The following is a 22003-nucleotide window of genomic DNA, read 5'->3' as shown; positions in this document are numbered from 1 at the left end:
AATGAAAATATATTTGAATTACGATGTTTTGTGATAGTTTTTTTAATACGAAAGATGTGATATTTTGTATGAAAAAAGTATGATAGAATGGTTTATCCCAAATTATATAATCTTACAATTTAAAATAGTATATGACTAAAAATGAGCCTCATAGAAAACAGTACCTTCGAACCCATCCGTCATCTAATATGCTAACGTGGAAGCGAAAACGTCGACTTTCGACCATTACCACCACTCAAGACCAATTGAGTGAATGGGACTTCTAACCAAATTGAATTCAACCATTCAATTACAAGTGTATAATTCAAAAAGAGTAATCAATTACACAACAAATACATTATTACATATACTGTATGATTGGATTCAATCAAATATGATTAGGGCAAAAAATTTCTTAGACGAAATGAGAAGCATCATTTAACTGGCAAATATAATGCAACGTTTCTCATTCACCTATACTAAAATTATTAATACATGTAATTTTGAGTCACATTTGCCTGAAGTTTCGAGAAATTGGAACTGTTCAAGACAACTTTCTCCCAAGAGGTCTGAAAATTTAAGTAGACGCAGACATTGGGATGGATCTATAGCAAGCTCTCTTAGTTGCACGAACGATATCTTCGACCTGCGAATTTTTTCACGACAATCGGAAACTGATCAGGACCAATGATCTCCAAATCATTTGAGAAAGGGAGAAAACCTACAAGCTTGTTAGTAGAGGAGTGCTTCTAGAATACAAGTTTTAAGAGGGTGTTTGGCTAAGCTTATAAGCTCCTAAAAACATATTATACGATGTTAGTGAGCTTATAAGCTCCAATAAAGTGTTTGACAATTTCTTTTTAAAGAGTTTATAAGATATCAAAATAAGATGTTTTGTATATTATAAGCTCTTTAAAAAAAATTAATTTTTCCGAACTTTTTTTATAAAATCTTATAAGCTATACAAATTTAATATATCATAGGACAAAAGTATACACGCTCTCTCTCTCTCTCTCTCTTTCTCTCTCTCTCACACACACACACACACAAACACACATTATTTCTCTCTCTAGGAGTTAAAAACTTTTTTTTACTATTTAATTTTCTAATATTCGAAAAAAAGAAAATATTCAATTATTTAATTATATATTGTTATAGTTAAATAAAAATAAAATTGGTATTAATATTATATTTACTGAAAAATATAAATTTAAGATATTATAAATTATACGACTAGAAATAATCATTGCATTAACAAAGAAAACATAAATTATATATCTATATAAGTATTCAACTAGCATAAATGTACATATATATTATTTTTATTCAAAAGCTTAGGTAATATTCGTCAATTGTAAAAAAATTATCTATTAAATTTTTATTTGAAATTAAACTAATGTATACTATTTATAAAGGTGTTCTAAAAAATTTTAAGCAAAGCATGTCAAGAAATAACAACTTGTTTGATTTTCATAGTATCATACCAATTTTAGTCGTTTTACCAATAGAAGACCTACCAATTTTAGTCGTTTTACCAATAGAAGACCTACCAATTTCAGTCGTTTTACCAATAGAAGACCTCATTATGCCAAACACCTTAACATCTTATTTTATCCATACACTTTATGAGCTTATTTTTAGAATAAAATTCAACATCTTGTAAGCTCCTAAAATATGTGATAAGATGTTTGAGAAAAACTTAGCCAAACACCATCTAAATCATGTCGGACACAACTTGATATGATTTGATTATTAAATAAAATGAGAGGAGAACAAGAGAAATGATGAGAACCTGCGGAAGAGCCATTCGCTCAAGGTTAGCAGCATAAGGCATGGGGACATCTGCCCCAGCTATCCTCTCCACCGGGGCATCGAGGTAATCGAAACTATCCTCGACTATCAATGCACTACAAGGAGAAGAACGATAAAATGTACTCTTGTGAACATATTGAATTTGATCCTTCTGATGGAAATTCACAAAAAGCGTGTCTCCAGAAGGCAAACCAGATTTCAGCACCAACGCCATGTTGAGGGAACCCTTCTTCGACTGTTACTAGCCTGTTGGTTTTACGGACTGAAGCATTAATCATGGATCTATCCAGTGGCCTAATTGAGCGTAGATTTATGACCTGCATGGCCCGGAAAAATCAAGAAACTGGAAAAATTCAAGAAACAGACAGTGAATTGAACCAATATGGATAAAAATGGAGTTCATTATTCAAATTTTAGGTGATCCAATCAGCATACCTCTGCATCTATCCCATCCTTTGCGAGTATCTCTGCGGCCTGGATAAAGAATGCAGTTCGATTACTTGTCGTAAAAATCCAAGAACAGGGAAGTAATTATGCAGTTGGATGAGTTTTCAAAGATAGAAACTCCCAGTGATGTAGTTTCGCGATGGTTTGACACGATGTCTCTGTTAGTCCCACATGTATTTCTTACATACGTCAATCTTCGGATTGAGCTGCCCTGACATCAAGCAAAGGGAGCTACAGCGACCTACCTTGAGAGAGAAGCCAACCATCTTTGAAAAAGCAACAATAGACACATCTTTTCCTTCTTTTTCAATCTGTAACGGCAACAAGAAATGATAAATAAACCCCACAATTAATATGTAAGAGCTAAGCGAGTACGTACCTTGGCTTTCCCAATAGGGGTGGAAAAACCAGCATCTAGAACTTCTTCAGAAACCGGGAAAGATTCACCGTACCTGATACATGTACAATACAGTAAAGCACACCGTTAGCATTCATCATGCATACAAATGATGCATCAGCATTGTTCGTCACTGGAATGAGTTAAAAACCATAATATCTCAATGGGATTTTATCTCACAGCAACTCATTTTCGAGGAAGACAACAGGGTCAGGGTCCCTTATAGCAGCTTTAAGAAGTCCATGAGCATCTTCAGAAGAATATGGGGTAAGCACTTTCAAGCCCGGGATTGCACCATACCATGCTGCATAACACTACATTGCATGAAAATGAACTAACGTAAACTTCATTTATTGACAAATTTTAGCAGAAAATCTTGCAAAATGGCACATATTTATCAAGAAAAGTGTAAGTATGACCCAGCAACAATACCTGGGAATGCTGAGCACCAACGCCAGCAGCCGCACCATTTGGTCCTCTAAAAACAATAGGCACGCTTATATTGCCTGATGACATGTAATTTGTTTTGGCCGCTGAGTTAATGATGTTATCAATTGCCTGCACTCGATGATTCAATTATGTAATCTGGTCAGAAAATTCAAAAAGAGAATTATCCAAGTCGACTAACATAAACCTGAATACTTTGGATGCCATAAGACAATCAAGAATGTTTTCTTATCGTCATTCCCCGCCCTCTATTTAGAAGAGAGGTGCGCAAACACTCAATTTCAGACAAAAATCTTGGACGAGTTGTAGTCTACAAGTCACACTTTGTTACAAAAACCTAATGCAGCTAACCTTTACTTCTATCTCAGCATGGGTTGAAACACACCGCAAACTACAAAACGACAATCGTTTTACTTACATAGAACCAACTATAAGTAGCAATGCACGCGTTGAGTTTCCTTTACACACAGACCCTTCGACTATTCTCTGTCACTACTTTCTCCTCAGGATTGAGGAGTTTCGTGGGTTTATCACAAACATGGTCAATGTATTGTCCTCTAGTAAGCACTTTGTTATCTAAGAGAACAATATATAAAACAAGTTCTTTATCAAAGGAAAATATTCCAATGGATAACGAAAATCCCTAGATACATGCAACAACCAACCTGCATAGCAAAATTAAACGTCATAAATTCAACAACGGGTCTGAGTCCATAATATGCTGCACCAACTCCAATCCCTGTGAAGCCAGCCTATGTAACAAGCAAAAAGGTATTGATTAATAAAGAATGAAATAACGCAAACACTTCAGAATGATATTTGATATTGAAATTTGAGGAAATTTCTTCTCAAAAATACTTAAATTGATCTGGAAAGCAGCCAAGTCCATAAATCACACCTCTGTTATTGGTGTGTCTACAACCCTTTCAGGACCATACTTCTGCAAGAGTCCTTGAGTGACCTATAACAAAGTCCGACTACCCAATTACAGTTCCATGCAGCTAGAAAAGCAGTCAATGGACTCATATCCCAATTCCAAAAGAGAGGGGGGGGGGGGGAGAGAGAGAGAGAGAGAGAGAGAGAGAGAGAGAGAGAGAGACCTTGTATGCACCTTGATATTCCCCCACCTGGAATTACAAAGAGAACAATGAATAGAAGGTAAGAAATGAAAAACAATCCCACAGCTAATGACATGATCCACACCTCTTCACCCATCAAGAAGACTCTGTGATCAGCAGACATTTCCTCATCAAGAGCCGAGTTTAGCGCCTCCCTTACAGTCATCTGCATAAACTTAATGTTTCTCATTTACGTAGAACTTTGAGATCTAACTTCAATCACCGGCAAGTAGCACAAATTCAACATATCATCCGAGGGCTACATTCACGACTATAGCAGCAGTTTGGCCCTTTCTTATTAGTATTACAAAAACATTTCGGCAAAGGCTCAGGCTATATAATTTTGTACTGTATCTCCCATTTTCGGAGGGTCAATTTTCACGGAGATTTGTTTCACAATTGTGCCAAACCGATGCAGATGAAGGTACGACCAGGAACGACGAACAAATTCAACCAAAAACATTTAAAATATTTTATATATCCATGATCAAAGAAACCAACAGCATAATCCTCCAATAATCTTAACAAAGGCAAACTTCAATCGCTGCACAGTCCCAAGAATCGTTTTAGGCATTAATCTTGATCCACTAAAGCCCTTCTCAACTTACATATAACATTTCAAACAAGAACTGGGAGATATGAATTTTACACAAAAAAAAAAAAATGGCTGCGGTGATCAACATAGTTAGTAGAACAGAGTTCATGAAAGTACCTCCTTAGCTGAAGCAGAGTAATTTCTTGATGATAATACGACAGTCCTCAAAAGCTATATGAAAATAAATAAGTTAAGCAATCTCTCAAACACTTCCCAAGATTTAACAACATTCAATTTCAAGAATAATAATGCACAACAGCGCATTTCCCAAACTAACCGGAGCAGCAGCAGCTTTTTGCCTTAGAATCTTCAGCATCTTTCTCCTTCCTTTCTCAACCCAGACAATCCAAACTCTCTACACATTCACAGAAATGAAAAAGAAAAAACATTATCTCAATTCTTCATCCAAACACCGAAAAACATCATCAACTTCATATTCAAGAGTGGGATAATGGTTAATTGCATATGATCATGATCAAACAATTACCCACAGATAAATCAGTGAAAACCGTTATGAGATTTTCCTGAAAAAAATATAAAAGTCGTGTTCTTGAAGGCCTTAAAAGAGCAGCTTCTGCAGAGGGATGGAAAGAGTTGTACAAACCTCTAGGCGCTAGAATATGGGACTACTCATTGTTGAATGAAGCAGCTAATTAGCCTTCTGCGCACACGTGTATCGCCACTGTCTTAAAGCGGGACCCTTTTGCTGCAACGTGGTCGACAGCCCAACCAACAACTCGGAATCTTTATCGTGACAAGGGCCGTTTTTTTTTTTTTTAAAGAACAAATTAAGCTGTAAGAAGAATCATTTATTAATATTAGATTAAAGGATTAATTACACGTAAACTTTTTAAAAAAATATAAAATTATATTTTTTTAAAAAAAAATTAAAAATATATTTATATTCTCTTCGAAAATTTATTGTTTATACTTGAATCTTATTTATCAGTATTTGGATGAAAAATATTGACATCAGCCAAAGAATTGCATAAATTTTTAATTTTACGCATCATTTAATATCTTAATGTAATAATTTTATACTTATGAAGAAAAAGTGCAACGATATTAACCTCATACTATATATATTACTTTATTCCTTTACAAATGCAAAAGTATATATGAAAATATTGAACGAGGGAAAATTTAAAAGTTTACGTATTTGTCTTTACTTTCATCAACATTTTTCATTCAAATCCTAATAGAAGGGGATCAAGTGTAAATTAAGAATTTTCAAAAGTGGTGTAAATGTAATTTTAATATTTTTTTGGTGGAAAGTGTAATTCAACATCTTTAGAGAGTGTCTAAATATAAGTAATCCTGGAATAAATTACAACCACCTCTTATGAGGTTTGACATAATTATAAATATATTTTTGTTATTTACAAAATTACAAGTATCTCTCTAATTTTAACGTCTATTTAACAACGAGTCCATTTCGTTAGTATCCTTTAAGCTTTCATTTAATTTTTGTGATGAACGGATCGAAATGTCCTTTTTAATTATAAAATATAAATTCTAAATTTTTTAAAATATTTTTATGAACTAATATTCTTTATAGATGATTTATTTTACCCATTTTTAATTTTTTGTATATTTTTTAAAAAAAAATCAATAAGAGTAAAATAGTACTGCCAACTTCACTGTCAAGGGATTATATAATTATTTTCTATTTGAAGGGTATTTATAATTTTTAAATAATAAAAAATATTAATAATTATATCAAATTTTAGAAAAGCTAATTATAATTTACCCTTAGTATTAATATCTCAATATATCTTCTACATATTATGCATTTGAAACATTTGTTTAACGAGTGGTAATGAAATTCGAACATATAATTTTTTATTTAGCCTAATTATGATACCACGTTGAAAGACATTCTTGTCTATATCTTTAACATTAATTTGACTAATAATCTTTAAGAATTGTTTTACTGTAGCTTTTAACCATTAAAACTTTTAGGGTTTAATATAATTTATTTTTCTGTAATATTATAAATGAGCAATTGTCTCCTATGAAAATATAATAACAATTAACCCTTCTGTATTTTTTTAAATGAATTAATTTACCTTTTTTTTCTAATGAAGTAAATTGCTTCATTTTAAAAAATACAAGAAGATAAATTGCTGCATATATAAAAAAAAAAAAATACAAGAATACAAATTGCTATTTTTTTTCATATGAGGTAACTTGTTTATATACAATATCACAAAGGAGTTGCTTGCATTTTTTTTCTAAAATTATGGGTCAGACGAATTTTTATTTGAGTATATTTTAGTATTTTTTATATAATAATTGGGAAACAAAATGAATTTAATATACGTTATATTTTTGTCTTGATTTTGGACGATGAATAGTGTTATTGGTATTATTTCACTATTTTAAACTACAAAAACATAAATTACTAAAGTATATGAAACTTTCCAATTATTAGTAAATTATCAAAGTGGACCAAAATTTTCAATTATATTTTTCATGAGTGTCATATTCCATCTGTTATGTTAAAATTTAGGTTAAACTCTATTCTTCTGTGTTTTCGCTAAATAGCTAAAAATCCTTCTATATTTTAAAAATAGGTTAAAAAATTTCTATATTTTAATAAATGGAGCACAAAACGCTCCTTATATTAAAAACTAACGAAAGACGTAATGCACGCACCTGAAGTACGCTTAGGAGCTTTTTTGGTATTCATAAAAGAATATTTTTAGTTGTATCAACTTTTGAATACTTTGATTTACTCTTGAATTCATTTCTTCCCTTTAAAATAAAAATAGTCCGAATAGTAATTTCAGTATTTTTAATAGTCTTATCATTACAGTTTTTTTTCTTTCACCTGCTATTTATTCTACTTCCCCTCACAAATTTTCCTATTTTTAATAAATCCACCATTATAATTTATTTTTTCTCTCTCATCCCACTGCACATTTTTTTTCTTTCTCATCCCCTCACACCATGATTGTTTTTTTCATAATTTTTTTCGTCTCACACCATAATTATTTTTTATATATTTGCTGAAACCACATGCCGCGGCAATTAGTATTACTAATATAAAAAAAAATTAAAATTAGTTATAATTTGACATAAAATTAAACTTTCTCGAAGATATTTTAGTCAACGACTAAAAAATAGTAACTCTAGCTAGACTTAATAAATAATATAAACACAAAAAACCTCAGATTGATGAAATATATGAGAGTAATTAATTATTAATTAAAACATATCGAAACCTAAATATCTTTTTGGCTAAAAAAAAACACAAAGCCTTAGTTCTAGAACAATCAAAATCTTACCAAACCGACTAATAAGAAGATACGGACTTGTAGGGTTCCATAAATACATAATCGTATGGTATGGTTATGTAACGATAGAGCAGCAGTCAAAGGCAGGCAGCAGCAGTTCGAAACGAAAAGGGGGTGATGGCATAGGCAACGTAGAAACGAGAGTGGAACACGTAGTCCCTGCATAACTTCTTACACTTGTAAGATTAAAGCAAACATCACACATAACTATAGTCCTAATAAAGACAAGTTTGCTGACCAGAACCATCAATTACTGTCCAAGAAAGACTCATACAATCTCTCTCTCTTTCTCCTTTTTCTGTCTTTTCTTTCCAATTGTTTGAATTTTGATGTGCGAGATTAGGGAAACCGAGGCGTGAGTGAACCATAACTTTTTGCACGAAAATCCAAGAATTATTGCATGCTGCAAAAACCCATGTATCAAGAAAGGTTTAATTGTTTTTTTATTATTAAAAAAAATTATAAAATGATATTTTTATAAAAATATTAACAAATTTGTGCTTCACACGAAAAATAATTTTTTTTAGAAAAAAAAAAGGCCGGTCACGGAGATTGTCCGCGACTCGGAGTCCATGACTAAGTTTTTTTTTTTTTCCTTTTCTGTCTTGACTTGTCAAGATTGATCGTCTTCTTCGCGAGCGTATCAGCCTAAATTTTAGTTATTTGCTTGTTTTTAATAAGTATTATATATATTGTTTATTATTAATATTATATATTATAATTATTTAATTATAAATTTAAATAATTTTTAATTATATAATCAATATTAAACATTTATTAATAAAAAAATTTGAACTAATTATTATAAATATTATAATGAATACAAATATTGTTTATGATTTCGATATAAATAGCGATAATAAATTTACAATAACTTATTTTGATATACAAAGTAATAATTAAATTCGATAAATACATCAATAATTAAATTACAAGAACTTGCATAAAGTGAGACAAATACCTATATATTCGATGAGATTCGAATCCGTAATATTGAACTTATACCTGTATATTCCTTCATAAGTGGAAATAAAATACAAATTGTGACGGTTAATAAATTAATTTAGAAAGCACAAAAAATGTTACGAACCTTTAAGACCAGCTCTAGAAGCCCTTCTCAGAAAACAATAACTGAAATTTCTTAAAATAAAAACACAAATTGGAAAGTATTAGAAAATCAGTAATACCTTACCAGAGTAAAGGTACTTGTAGCTGATCAAATATCCCTCGATGCCGATATAACCATCGATTTCCCATTCGAAAATTGCTAGAATCACAATCTAAAAAGTGTTGGAAAATCGAATTTTTGCAAGAAAAATAAACAAAATCGTTGTGGGAGACCTCACATTAAAAATGCTAAGACGAGTAGAGAAAGAGCTTTGGTCGCACACAGCGTGGCACTATCTCGCTCCATGCAGAGGATGGTGCCATGCTCTGTACGCCCGAAACGCCTCCTCTCCCAATTCAACCTCACTTGCTCCTCTTCAAACACAAAAATCACAAATATATATAAACACAATGCATGCATCCCCCCCCCCCCCCACACTCTCTCTCTCTTTTTGAGAGAGAGAGAGAGAGTTACACATCGAGCATACGTATGTACATAGTAACCCAAGAGTCAGGCAATGTATGCCTATTTATTGCAACAAAAGCTGACCGCAGAAATTGTGATAAGATCTTGAGAAGATGCAAAAGTGGGAGCATTGGAATGCTGAAGATATGTTGATTATCTAAAGTTGGTTTTTGAAATATAGAGAAAAATCAAATGATGGGTGAATACTTCCAGGGGATTGCCATGTGAAAATCATGAATGATCGCCAAAATGCAGCAGGCCGAGCACGAGAAGCCGACGTATTCCTTCCAATTACGCACCGCGCGCGCCCCCCAACTCAGTAAGTACACCAATTACCTCCAGTAATAGACACGTAACCCTTCAATTCTTTATCATGCTCCTAAGTCCTACCTACCTTGCCCAACTCACATTGTTTATCCAAACCTTAAATTAAGCCCAACAACTCCCATTCATTTATATATATATACATGATAAAAAAAAACCATTTATTTGCTATAGTGTCACTATATTTATGTAAAAGTACTGTTTTATTGCGACGGACGTACAAGATTTGTTGTCAATGAGCGAAAATTTTTGCAAGTTCTCTGGCAAAAGGTCGATGAAAAGTTGGCGGTCATCGTTTCGTTGCAAATTTCGTTGCAAAATTTGGTGGGACTTGGCGAGAAATGTAGTAGCACATTATTTTGGCAAATTTGGGACGACAATATTTCGTCAGTTTTGCTACATTTTGCAACAAAGAGTGTTTGTTATGGTTTATGAACATTTGAGGTACGGTTGTGTGCTGGGTTTTTTTTGTCATGTTTGGTTGTATATGTTTTCATTGATCATTGTTATTTTGAGCGGAAAATATCATCGTAGTGTTTGGATTTGTGGTTTGATTATTTTGTTTTGTGTTTTGGAGATAAAAGAGAAAAATAGAGATAAATAAGTCTGTGTTGAAAATAGATGATATGTTTGGATTTGTGTATTGATGTAATTTAAAATATTTTAAAATAAGTGGTGTAGGTTCGATGTTGGAATTTGGGAGATAAAAATCACTGTTTATTGTCAAATCATGTCTCTTTTTTATTATATATATAGAAAGTTGAAAAACACACAGATAAGATATAAAAACACAAAAACAAACATTGAGTGCGCTTTATCTTGTCTTGAAAATGTGAAAACATAAAACCAAACATATGTTTTAGTTTTGTATAGATTTTTATGTGGAAATAAAAATATATTTGAATTAGTCGATGAGATTTTGTTTTATGGTGTTAATGGTGCCACATTAATTATATTTTTTTCTGTGATGAAAATATATATATATTCTTTTTTTTGTTAGTAGTATCAGATCAAGTATATTTATTAGTTAAATAAAATAGTTATATTCTTTTGTCGATATAAAATTGTTAATGATGTTATATATATCAAAGCATTATGGAAAATAGATATCATTGGTTTATGAAATTAATTATTGAAAAAAAATGTATGTAATTATATAATAAAGTAATGTTTGAGATGAAAATAATAGTACACCATTTCTTGTGAGAATAGGTATAAATAAACCTATTTTTGCTTTCATTGCAATTTTAGAAACTTAAAAGTTGAAAATGAAAAATAGAACCGAGGCATTAGTTTTATTGGAGATTAATGTGGTTGGGTATACTTGGAAATGTACCTTTCTTCATTTATATTATTTTTGGTTTATTAATTATTTTACTTTTACTATTGATTTTATTTTACTGTGAATTGTTATCTTATTTATTATGTGATCATTGGTTTTTTTAATATTTATTTATAATCTCTTTTATCATGACTTTATGATTTGGTTTATGGCATATTTATTAGTATTTTATGATATTATTCAGTACGATCATTATTTTTAAGCTGAGAAGTTTTTTTATATTCTCATAAGTTTAGGAGAATTTTGGTAACGTGACTGAATATTGATATAGTTTTCTCGTGGTCATACACTTAGATTGGGAACTCCTATTGCCACAAAAAGATAATATTTAACTATGGTCGTAGCAAATAGTTATTTACATCGATTTATTAACCGTGGTTAATATTAGTTACTTACTATAGTTTAATTTTAATCATAGTCATGAATACTGTAGCCAATAGTAATTTTGTTCCTAGTGTGTGAGTTAATGGGATTTTATTTCATCACTTCATATATTACACTGATTTATTTTACTAATGTCTTTATATTTTACAATTATTTTCAGATAATTAAACACAATTTACACAATACCCATAACAATCTTGAGCCAAGATTATGAGATTTGTAATTGCATTCCATTTATGGTTTATGCCTAACTTGTGATTTTGTGGAAAAATTATAATTTACCTCCCACATTTTAAGAATGGTAAGTGATTCGAGCGGGCTCTGGTCTAAATTATTGGATCTGGTTTGAGTATGGGGATGAGATTGAATTTATAAATTTAATCAGATTTGGGGCAGATCTCAAGTTTTGTTCCAGACTCACTCTGAATTCGCTCCCGATAATAGATATATATTTATTTTATTTAAAATATTTAAATTTTATTTAGTTCATATAATTATAGAGTAAAATTTTTAAATATCATAAAATAATTTATTATGTGTTTATAAATAATAATCTTATGTTTTAAAAAAAGTATATAAAATGATTGAAGAAAATGAAAAAACAAAATAGAGGATAGAGATTTTAGGTGGGGGCGAAGGGGGACGGGCAAGTCAAGTCCAATTGGACTTAATCGCCTTAGGTCTTTCCTTTCCTTTTTTTTTTTTTTTTTTATTTTTCAATTGCATACAACTTTCAGTTTAGTACTGTATATCGTTTTTTTTTTTTTTATAGAAAATAGTTTTTTTTAATAGCCCACTTCGCCTCTAAATTCTCAGTACTTTCCAACAAGTTTCCGTTTCTTTCACTGCTGAAAGGGAAGGAAAAGATGGCGACGGCGTGGGGTGCATTCTGGGGAACGAGAGTGCTGGAGATAGTGAAGAAACACGATTCTGGAGGCCTTGTTTGGAAGAGAATTAAGCTAACCTCAACCCGGAAAGCCAATGCCAAGAAGCGCCTTCGTCGCGTTTGGCAGGTAACTAAAGAGTTCATATATCTGTTTGCTCGTTTTTTAAGTTTAATTTGATTATTGTATTTGTTCTTGTAATGTGTTTTAGTTTTCTGTGATGTGTTTTGATTTCATTTGGAGTCTGGTTGATGAAACTAATGTCTCTTGGTGCATTGGTATGTGACGTCTGTGCTGCACACCAGGTGTTCGATGAAAGTCTTTTACAAAGAGACTATGCTCATTTCTGTGTAGTATGTCCATCTGTACGCGTAGTTCTTTAGTTTATCATGTTTGAGATGAATGATACTTGAATTGGCTCTTAGTGATTCCACTAACTTTTGTGTTTGCTGAAAAAAAGAGTGTTTGTTTAGAGTATTGCTAAGTGCTGGCTTTGATACATTCGAACCATTACGAGTCAACTTTAAAGGAGTCGACTGTCTTACATTATTTTATTAGTCCTTAAGAATTAGTTGTTAATTGATTCATAATGAGCCCTTCTCATTCCGTTCCGTTGTCCATCCTTCTTATGCTTTTTCCTAGTTGTTAGGTATATATACATAATTTGAATGGTAAATCTGTTTGCTTGAAGCTTTTCTTCTCTTGCAGTTTTACATTTAATCTTGGGTTGGTCAGTGCATGACTCGTAGTATGCTTATGTTTTGGCTCTGGAGACGTCCACTGTAGAAAGTGGAATTGGAGTTGGCCCATCAGAGTTATTAAGTTTATGATGAGGTTGATTCAACCCCTTTAGTCACTTGATTGAGGGTACTACAACTTTGAGAAATCATGGAGAGTTGAAAACTAAATCCAGCTCATTGTTGGGTAGGAAATTATTGCATTGGTGTACTACTATTGACGGCCAGGAGATGCATCACGGAATATGGGCATCTTATTGTTGAAAGATAATAAAGGAAATTGCTGCAGTTTTATAGGGTTTTTGGCGTTTGTCAATCCTTACATGATAATAATAGTAGTAGCACTACTACTAACAACAATAATCATGATAATGAAGTAACCACGTCGAGTCATCCTTGATCTCCTTATTAGGAATCATATTTGTCTTGTTCTGTTCTGCCCATATATTTTCAAGCAAAGTGCCATATAACAAGCAAGCTTTAGTGGTAAAGTGCTATACAACTACTGTAGTAGTGGAAGTTTAGTTGGACAAGAGTGAACCTTAGTTTGATGATTTAGAAAACACAAATAGCTTGTCAGAAGACTCAGAACTTGTGTCACTTGGGTCCACAGCAACTTTCTGCACCATTAAAATTGCCTGCTTGAAAGGAAATTGTAGTTTCATCGTAGTAGTAAACTTAAACATTTTGCTTCTGCTCACCAGCCAAATTACATGTCCATTCACACAATATACTCCCACATGTTGGCCTTGCTTTTTATTTCTCTTGAGTCTTGACTGTCACCTTGAGATAGATTTAGGAATTCCAAGGGAATTCAAAAATGAGGAAGTCGAGGAACTACTTCCAATTTGATCAAACTTATCTGTGAGCAACAGTTTGAACACTTGAGCTCATGTTCATGCTTGCATATGTATGAAATTGCTAGGTTGAGCTGAGCTAAACTTGGTTTGAAATCCGAACTTGAGAAATTCGAGCCCCAAACAGAATCATGAGAAACCCCACATGTAATTGCAGAATGTATCAATTTGATATTTTGATTGATCTTTAGTGAATTCAATTAAGATTATCATGATTATGCGAAAGTTTTTCTTTCTACTTCTTATTCCATCTTGGTGTTTTGGGGGGGGGGGGGGTTCTGGCTGCATACGATGTCAAATGTCTTGAATGAATTTGATATTTCTCCTTACAGAATGAGGCTGTTTTGAGGGCATGTTCGGAGCCACCTCCCCCAGAAATTTCGCAGGCTGAAGGTGGGAAAATTGCTGCCAAGAACTAGAGCCTTCAGATTAGTTGAAATGAGTAAGAGTTCTAAGAAAGCATGATCCTCTTTCACTTGGGACTTGGGAAACGAATGAGGCAAATTTATGTGTACTTCTACTGCCATCTTTATGCCTCAAATTTGTAGTTAGGTTTTGCCTGGAACTTATGAGTTTTAATTAGCTTGATATTTCCTTTGTATGGTTAGTTCAAGTTAACACTATGCATCAACTTGTAGCATTTCTCCTGTAGGTTTTTCATTAGGCCTTGTTTGACTTGCAACTATAAACCTATTCATATGGTGAATGATGTTATAAAAATTTGGAGGTGGTAGGAGTTGCTTTTACCTCTAAGTATGCGCACAAGTGGTGTCTCCATGGTTTCTAGATTTACTGTGGGTTTTCACTGTGTAAGGAAAATTAGATGATTCGCAGCAGCGATTGATCTTATTCGTGGTGCCTTTTCTTAGATTTTTGTGATTCTTTTGTGTTTTGACTGCTGGGACTATAAAGAGATGGTCCTTTCAATGGAAGCGAGCTTGAGATTTTAGGACACGAGATGGGGATACTCTTTGTTGCCAATGCGGTTACAGCCATAGCAGGATTATACTGAATCGTCAAATTTAATAGGGGTCCATTTGGTAGATGACAAAGTCACTCTGATGGGTATCAAAACCACCGAAAAGCTGAATTTCCATACCAGTCCCTTTCCTTGTCCCTGACAATGATGTTAACCTTTAGGAACTTAGATAGAACTTCACGTTTCCCGTCCTTGACAGAGGAGATCCTTGTTAGTTGTTTACATGTCCATTGAATAACGTCAAGATAATTATCCCTTTGTCACTTATCGTGTTGGAAAAAACAATTGATCACTTCAAATTCTACGAAAAATATAGCATGAGATGCTTTAGAAAGTTCTTAGTGACTCTTAGGATCACTCTGTCCTAGAAGATCCGCACCCTGTACGATCTCAGGTTTAAGCGAACCGCGCACAACAGACACCAAACATGATTAGCATGCCACAGTCGATAGCAGTGGGATAAGTAGTACACAAGTAGTTGTAACACGCCAAATTTTGTGGGGAGATGAGCAGAAAGGTTTCATAAGATATGATATCAGGTGCAGTTGTAGCTGTGGTTGTGTGATAATTTTAAATGAAAGAGAGTCCAATAAGCAGGTTGTTGGTATAAGGAAGGCAGCGTGTGAATTGTGAAATCCTGCAGCTCAAATCAAGAGGGGGGCCCTACAGCTTTTATAGTAGTAAGTATTTGATGAGGCCGAGGCTGAGACCGTATTGTTTGAATGTGGGTATAAGAAATGAGACGTCGTTGTTGCAGAGATTCTAAGCAACCTTTCTCAACTCAATTTTGTGCAAACATAAACGCACTGCAAGTGGTTGCTCTGGGAATTGGTCAACTTGCATAATTGGCCAATTATTCACATTCCCTGTCCGCAACTCCATTCTCTTGTAATCCCCAAGCTGCCCTCCACCCCCCACTTCTCATAAAATACTTGGGGGACCATTCATACACATACATACAATTCTGTGACTGGTGGAAGGATTATTTAATTAGTGATTGACCTAATCAGGTGATGCTATATAATTTTCTTGTCTGTGGTCTACCACTATGTCCTAAGTTAGCAATTTACATACGCTACTCTAGTTTTTTTATAAACAGTTTCTTGAAAAATTTAAATGGAAAGATACATATCACACACACAAACACACTTGAACTTTCTTTCGAGGAATACTATGAGCGTTTGGTATTGTTTCTGAAAATATCTAAATGCTCTTGAAAATTGACGATAATATGTCTGTTATTCCTCCTAAAAGGAACAAAAGTTACTGTAAATGTCAAATCAACGGCTTCATTGAGAAGCACTTGAAATAGATGCAAATGAGCTTGATATTATTTTTTTGAGCAGATAAACGTTAGTGTAGATAAGGCATCATACTTTTATGACGAGTATTTTGTAATTTTATATATAAATCATATAGGAAGATGAGGGTAGAAAGAATAGGTGTTGGATGGATAGAAATACTTGTGAAGGTAAAAAATGGGTAGAAGAGTATGGTAATGAAATGTTAGTTGAGAGATGAGAATGAAAAAGAGATGTATTGTGGAGAGAAAGTGATGTATATTAATAGAATGGGTGACGTGAAGAACATCAACAGGGGGCGTAGATGATTCTGAACCCACTGTCGCAAGGAAGTCTGGTCGGCAATATTTATATGCTTTTGTGTTCTGTCTTTCTCTCTGTGTTTTTATTATTTATATATATATATAGAAATTGAGGTTTCTTCCCTTCTTGTAGTGCCATAATAGTAATAATAATTATATTCTTAATTGCGTTTTGCAATCTGCCGCCAATAATCTCCGCTGCGTCCACTTGGCAATATTCCTGCACTGTCTTAACCTTGTCTGCAGTATTTTCCCTTCACATGATATCATCAATAATATTTGCCATCATCAATAATGTTTTAATATAATGGTTGAATCTGAGGTTCTTGAATAATAAAGTTACTGTTTGGAATATCATCAAATATGTGTATACTTGTTTTGGTTTTTGTGAATTTATTTCATTATTATATTGATCGAATCTTGAGTTTATTGTAAAGAATTTTACAAATGATCCCTCATTTTCTTAAACTTATTTTTTGAAAAATTATTTTTCACAAAAAAATCCCAGTAAGCCTATATTTAGTAGGGACCACATAGTAGTGATCGTTGTTATCAGAAAAGGAGAAAAAAAATGAAAAAAAGATACAGCAAAAATAACCAATATAAGCATGCGAGAGGTGAGTCAACTACTGCTTGGTTTATATGACGACGCCTCTGCATGTCCGATGCTTGTACGTTACATGCAAGACCATTCTAATTAATTAACAAACAAACAAATATATATATATAGTATGAAACGCAAAACCAAACATACTTTGGCGTGCTTAATTAGGTCAAATATTTCGTATTAACAAAATAAACAAGTCAAAATTGCATAGTAGTTGGAAGATAGTGGGAGAATCTTTCTCCCTTAATCACTATGCCCAATTTTGTCAACAAATTCATTTACAGACATACCTGTTGTGGGGGCAAGAGGGTCGACTTCTTTCCTCCTCCCTTGTATTCTTACATGGATTTCTAGCATACATGGCCCCAAGCAATTGAAATTCATGCTTGCCTTACCCAATCAAAACCCTATCCACAATTGCAAGAAATCATCTCAAGGAATTGTTTCAGGCCCTCTACTCTTAACCAACTTACTCCTCTAATTTCAAGACTTGAGTTGGTTCTTGATGACTCTGAGTCTCTGATGATGATCAGCAGCAGAGAATGTTGTTTGGTTTTTGAGTTGATTGTAGACAGAGTGATGCATCAGGGAACTTGATTCCTCATAAATTTGCCTTTTTTAGGTTGCCAAGAACCCCATGCCAAAGTGTGATATTACGAAGATTATGTTCTTATTCTTGCGCTCGATAAAAAGGGTTCTCTTTTTCGGACTTACGTAAGAGTGAATGCATTGGATTTTCTATTCCAAATCTCGTTGCATCGAATCTTTAAAGTAAATGATATGATCTTTAAACATTCGAAGGACGTTGAGTGGAACAGAGGATGCAGTAGAATTTGAACTTGATTTTTTTTTTACCAGGATAAAAATTGTACAAGTGCAAAAACAGTGTGGGATTGATCATGACAAAATCATCACAAAATTACTCTGAAATTTGGTGTTTAGTACAGATAATGATCTTCCCATATCCTTCTTGACTTTCTTAAAATTGCTGAGAATTAAGAAAAAAAAAAACTCCGGTTTTTTTACCCTCTTTTGTTCTCTGCATTTTGATCATAGGGAGTGATTGGCTGAAATCTAGATTAGTACAAGTGGTCTGTCTATACATGGTGTTTTTGTTTCCATTTCAAGGGCATTTATTCCTTCTAAGACTGGCGATGAAACTATTGCAACTACTGCTTTCTTCATGATCATCCGACTCGTTTCTGTTCGAAATCTCTGTGATCCCACTTGAACCGGAAGACGAGTTGGCCGGGAGGAGATTTAAATCAGCCCTCTCCTTAGCCATGAAGTCGTAGAAAACCGGCGCCGCCCCGCCGTTCTCGGTCGCTGCAGCCTCTTCCTCGTTCTTGCTGCTGCTCCTCCTCTTCAAAAATATTCTGCAGAGAACCCAATTCTCCTGCGAGGAAAGTCAGGAACACAGCCAGTGTTAGCAACAGTTTTCTCTGCAGAACAAGAACCGTACGGATGATTGAAATCTCAATCTCACCTGGGCCGGTTTTTCTGCAGTAATGAGGCGGTACTCATGCATGATCCAGTCGGTTCTGGCGCCCTTTGGGGGCTTCCCTCTGTAGAAAACCAGAGTCTTTTTCATCCCCACGATTTGGTGGGTTCTGGAGCTCACGATTTGCTTGTCTAAACCAGTTGCTTTCCAGTAGCCCGAGCCTGTGGCCCGGTTCGACCGATTCCCGTTTGGGTACTTCACCTCCCTGGTGCTGAAGAAGTACCTCTCCTGGTCTGAATCCCCTGTACATGGATCAATAAACCCACGAATATGATGTCTTTAGCATTGTTTGATGAATGGCTCTGATTTGTTTCTTGAAAAAGACTTGATTTTGATCATTAGGAGGAGGTGTAATAGGTAAAACAAGAAATGATTTTTTTTTTCGAAGTTGTAGAGAAAAGGGTGTTCTGGTTTTGTGGCAATGGACCAACCTGGCAAATCCCAAGGATCAGACTTGCAGACATCAACCTCTGGGATGATGGAAGCTGGGAGTGGACAGGAGAGTACCTTACGCTTCAAGTATTGTACCACCAGCTCTTCATCAGTGGGGTGAAATCTGAACCCAGGTGGCAATCTTAGCACCCCATTTCTCATGAGGTTCAGTCTCTCCATCTCTTTGTAAAAGCAGAGATATTATTAAAATAAAATTAAAAAAAAAGAAGTAAAAAAGTGACTCAAAATCAACAACTTTGTTCTGAGTTCTTGAAAGTCATATGCACTCCTCCTCTAATTATAAGCCCATCAAAAGTTGAGGAGAAAACACACACAACACACACTCATCTATACATACACCCACATATATATATATATCAAGAAATCTTATACCTTCTTTTTATATTAAAATAAACAAGAAAAAATCACAAGAACAAGAGAGTACAAGAACAAGAAGAGAGAGAGAGAGAGAGAGAGAGAGAGAGAGAGAGAGAGAGAGAGAGAGATGTATAGAATAGGGGTGTGTAATGTGAGAGGGAAAGTGAGGGTTCTTTATAGTAAATGGGAGGTGTTGAGGAAGAAGATAAAAGGGAATAAAATATGTGTGTGAGGGGCATTTGGCGTGACCCAGACTCAATCTCCCCCCCCCGTACTCCCTTTGACGCATTTTAAACCCAAAGTTGAAGAACTACACATTCACATGCCTTGTTTTCCTCTGCCAAAAGCCTTCAAAACTCTCCCACTTTTCCAACCTTGTTTTGTGGGAATAAGACATGTTATTATATACTTTTGTGTTCTAAATTCCTGTTGGAGTGTAATTCTTAAAATATACATATGAGTTAAAGTTTATGCACTTTGGATTTGTATGTTCAAAGCAGCACAACAAACGCAGTATGGGTGTGGAGTAAAAAATTTTGATTCGATTTTTTAAATTCGTGTTGCAGATAATTCTTGAAATGTGCAGATAAGTTAAATTTTCTGCACGTGGGGTTTATATGTTGAAGATGCAGTATGAATTTGGAATAGAAAATCTTATTCGATTTTCTAAATTTGTGTTGCAGTGTAATTCTTGAAATATACAAATGAGTTGAATGTATTGCGCATGGGGTTTCTATGTTGAATGCAGTATGGGTTTGGAATAGAAAATTTAATCCGATATTTTAAATTCGTGTTTCAGAGCAATTCTTAAAATATATCGACGAGTTAACTTTTTTGCAAATGGAATTCACATGTTGAATAAAGAACGAGATATGCAATTTGACTTTGGATGACTAATGATATTTTAGTCTAGTGATTGAAACTTAAGGTTGAGATTTTATGAACAAGTTCGAGTTCCACCGCATATTTAAGTATTTATCTCACTTCATGAATATTTATCTCTTATAAATTATTATAAACACGAATAAGTTATTATAATTCTTGAAATATATAAATGAGTTAAAGTTTACACACATAGAGAATATATATATATATATATATATATATATGTTGAATGCAACACGCGATAGGAAAATATAAATTTGGAATAGAAAAAAATTGATGTGATTTTGTGCAGTGGTACATAAGAACGAATGTCGCACACGTAACGTCTATGCTTATGAATTTGTGTAGAGATGGTGTTGAAGTATGCAAAATTTTCAAATATTTGGAGTGCATTTTGGGAAAGCCCTTGTGCGGAATTTCAAACATGGGATTTTCAGAAATTATTCGAGTGAAGAATTTTCCTTGGGTAAATAGTGGACGGTGGCGGGGTCATTTTTGGAATTTCAAGTCCCTCGAGGGGACCATGGGCAATGGCGTATTGATCTTGAATTAACTAAAATAACCCTAAGGGAAAGAAAATTAGAGTTGCGGCTCCGTAAGGGTGAAGTCACCTTATGTCATGCTTATAGTAGCTGGAGCTGGGAGCTCACCAAGAGTGGCCTTTAATGGCTTCCCACAGTAAAATTACCAAAATACCCCTGAGCTCTTTTGTCCCACATGGTTCGAGCATACTTATCCGCTTGTTACTGAAAATAAGGTCTGGAGAGTGTTTGGTTAAATTTTTAATTTATTTTGGTGTGTTTTTTGGAGATAGAGAGAGAAAAATAAAGATAAATAAGTATGTGTTAGAGATAGTATGTGTGTTTGGATTTATTTTTGGAGATAATATAATAAAAATATGGTATATTTGATGTTGTTTAGTGGGAGACAAAAACTACTGTTTATTGTCAAATTATGTCTTTTTTATATATTTATATATATGTATGAATATGTATATAATTTTTTTAGTTGTAGGACCTATAATTAGTGTAAACTTATTTTGACCAAAAACAAATGAGACACTGTTTCAAAACATTTCAAAACAACACCAAAACTTTCGAAACAAATCAAGGCAAATATTATTCATGTTTTGGCCCATCTCAGAAATAGACCAAAAATAAAACCAAATACTATGTTTATATTTTACAATTTTCTCCATTTGAATTGCTTAATATAAGTTGTTTAAACTAAAAGCTCCCAACATACTTCTGCAGCTTATTAGCAAAATTGTAAATACCAATTACATTTTTCTCTTATGAGATTTGGTGTAATTACCTGTAAACTTCATGCGGTTTGGAAATTACATCTAACATCCTTGAGATTTACTTTCGTATAACAAATAAGTCCTTTCATTAATCAAAATACACTAAATTTATTGATATTA

The 22003-nt window shown here is 33.5% G+C and overlaps 3 protein-coding genes and 1 long non-coding RNA gene across 5 annotated transcripts; 1 reads left to right on the top strand and 3 right to left on the bottom strand.

Moving 5' to 3' along the window:
* Nucleotides 1-300: 300 nt before the first annotated feature.
* Nucleotides 301-5406, bottom strand: LOC105168458 (pyruvate dehydrogenase E1 component subunit beta-1, mitochondrial). 2 transcript variants are annotated; one of them, XM_011088548.3, is made up of 15 exons: nt 5283-5406; nt 5073-5150; nt 4913-4966; nt 4286-4366; nt 4183-4209; nt 3981-4043; nt 3748-3834; nt 3068-3193; nt 2816-2949; nt 2618-2690; nt 2484-2549; nt 2227-2265; nt 1984-2108; nt 1772-1886; nt 301-625 (listed from the first exon to the last, which is right to left on the bottom strand). In XM_011088548.3, the coding sequence occupies exons 2-15, from the start codon at nt 5109-5111 to the stop codon at nt 557-559; spliced, it is 1098 nt and encodes a 365-aa protein (XP_011086850.1). In that variant the 5' UTR covers nt 5112-5150; nt 5283-5406; the 3' UTR covers nt 301-556. The 2 variants fall into 2 exon arrangements, with proteins under 2 accessions (XP_011086850.1, XP_011086851.1); XM_011088549.3 differs by having other exon boundaries at nt 5287-5406.
* A 2566-nt stretch (nt 5407-7972) lies between these two features.
* LOC148787315 (uncharacterized) lies at nt 7973-9979 on the bottom strand. The gene is made up of 2 exons (XR_016066951.1): nt 9056-9979; nt 7973-8497 (listed from the first exon to the last, which is right to left on the bottom strand). It is a non-coding gene; the product is annotated as an uncharacterized LOC148787315 (long non-coding RNA).
* A 2531-nt stretch (nt 9980-12510) lies between these two features.
* LOC105168457 (uncharacterized) lies at nt 12511-14941 on the top strand. The gene is made up of 2 exons (XM_011088547.3): nt 12511-12730; nt 14528-14941. The coding sequence occupies exons 1-2, from the start codon at nt 12584-12586 to the stop codon at nt 14612-14614; spliced, it is 234 nt and encodes a 77-aa protein (XP_011086849.1). The 5' UTR covers nt 12511-12583; the 3' UTR covers nt 14615-14941.
* Nucleotides 14942-18277: 3336 nt separating this feature from the next.
* Nucleotides 18278-19916, bottom strand: NAC083 (NAC domain containing protein 83). The gene is made up of 3 exons (XM_011088546.3): nt 19317-19916; nt 18871-19127; nt 18278-18780 (listed from the first exon to the last, which is right to left on the bottom strand). The coding sequence occupies exons 1-3, from the start codon at nt 19495-19497 to the stop codon at nt 18508-18510; spliced, it is 711 nt and encodes a 236-aa protein (XP_011086848.1). The 5' UTR covers nt 19498-19916; the 3' UTR covers nt 18278-18507.
* Between the last annotated feature and the right edge of the window lie 2087 nt (nt 19917-22003).

This window comes from Sesamum indicum, linkage group LG8, assembly GCF_026168435.1.
Source record: "Sesamum indicum cultivar Baizhima isolate 11 linkage group LG8, ASM2616843v1, whole genome shotgun sequence".
NCBI classification, from domain to species: Eukaryota; Viridiplantae; Streptophyta; class Magnoliopsida; order Lamiales; family Pedaliaceae; genus Sesamum; species Sesamum indicum.
This window is presented reverse-complemented; position numbering and strand designations above follow the sequence as displayed.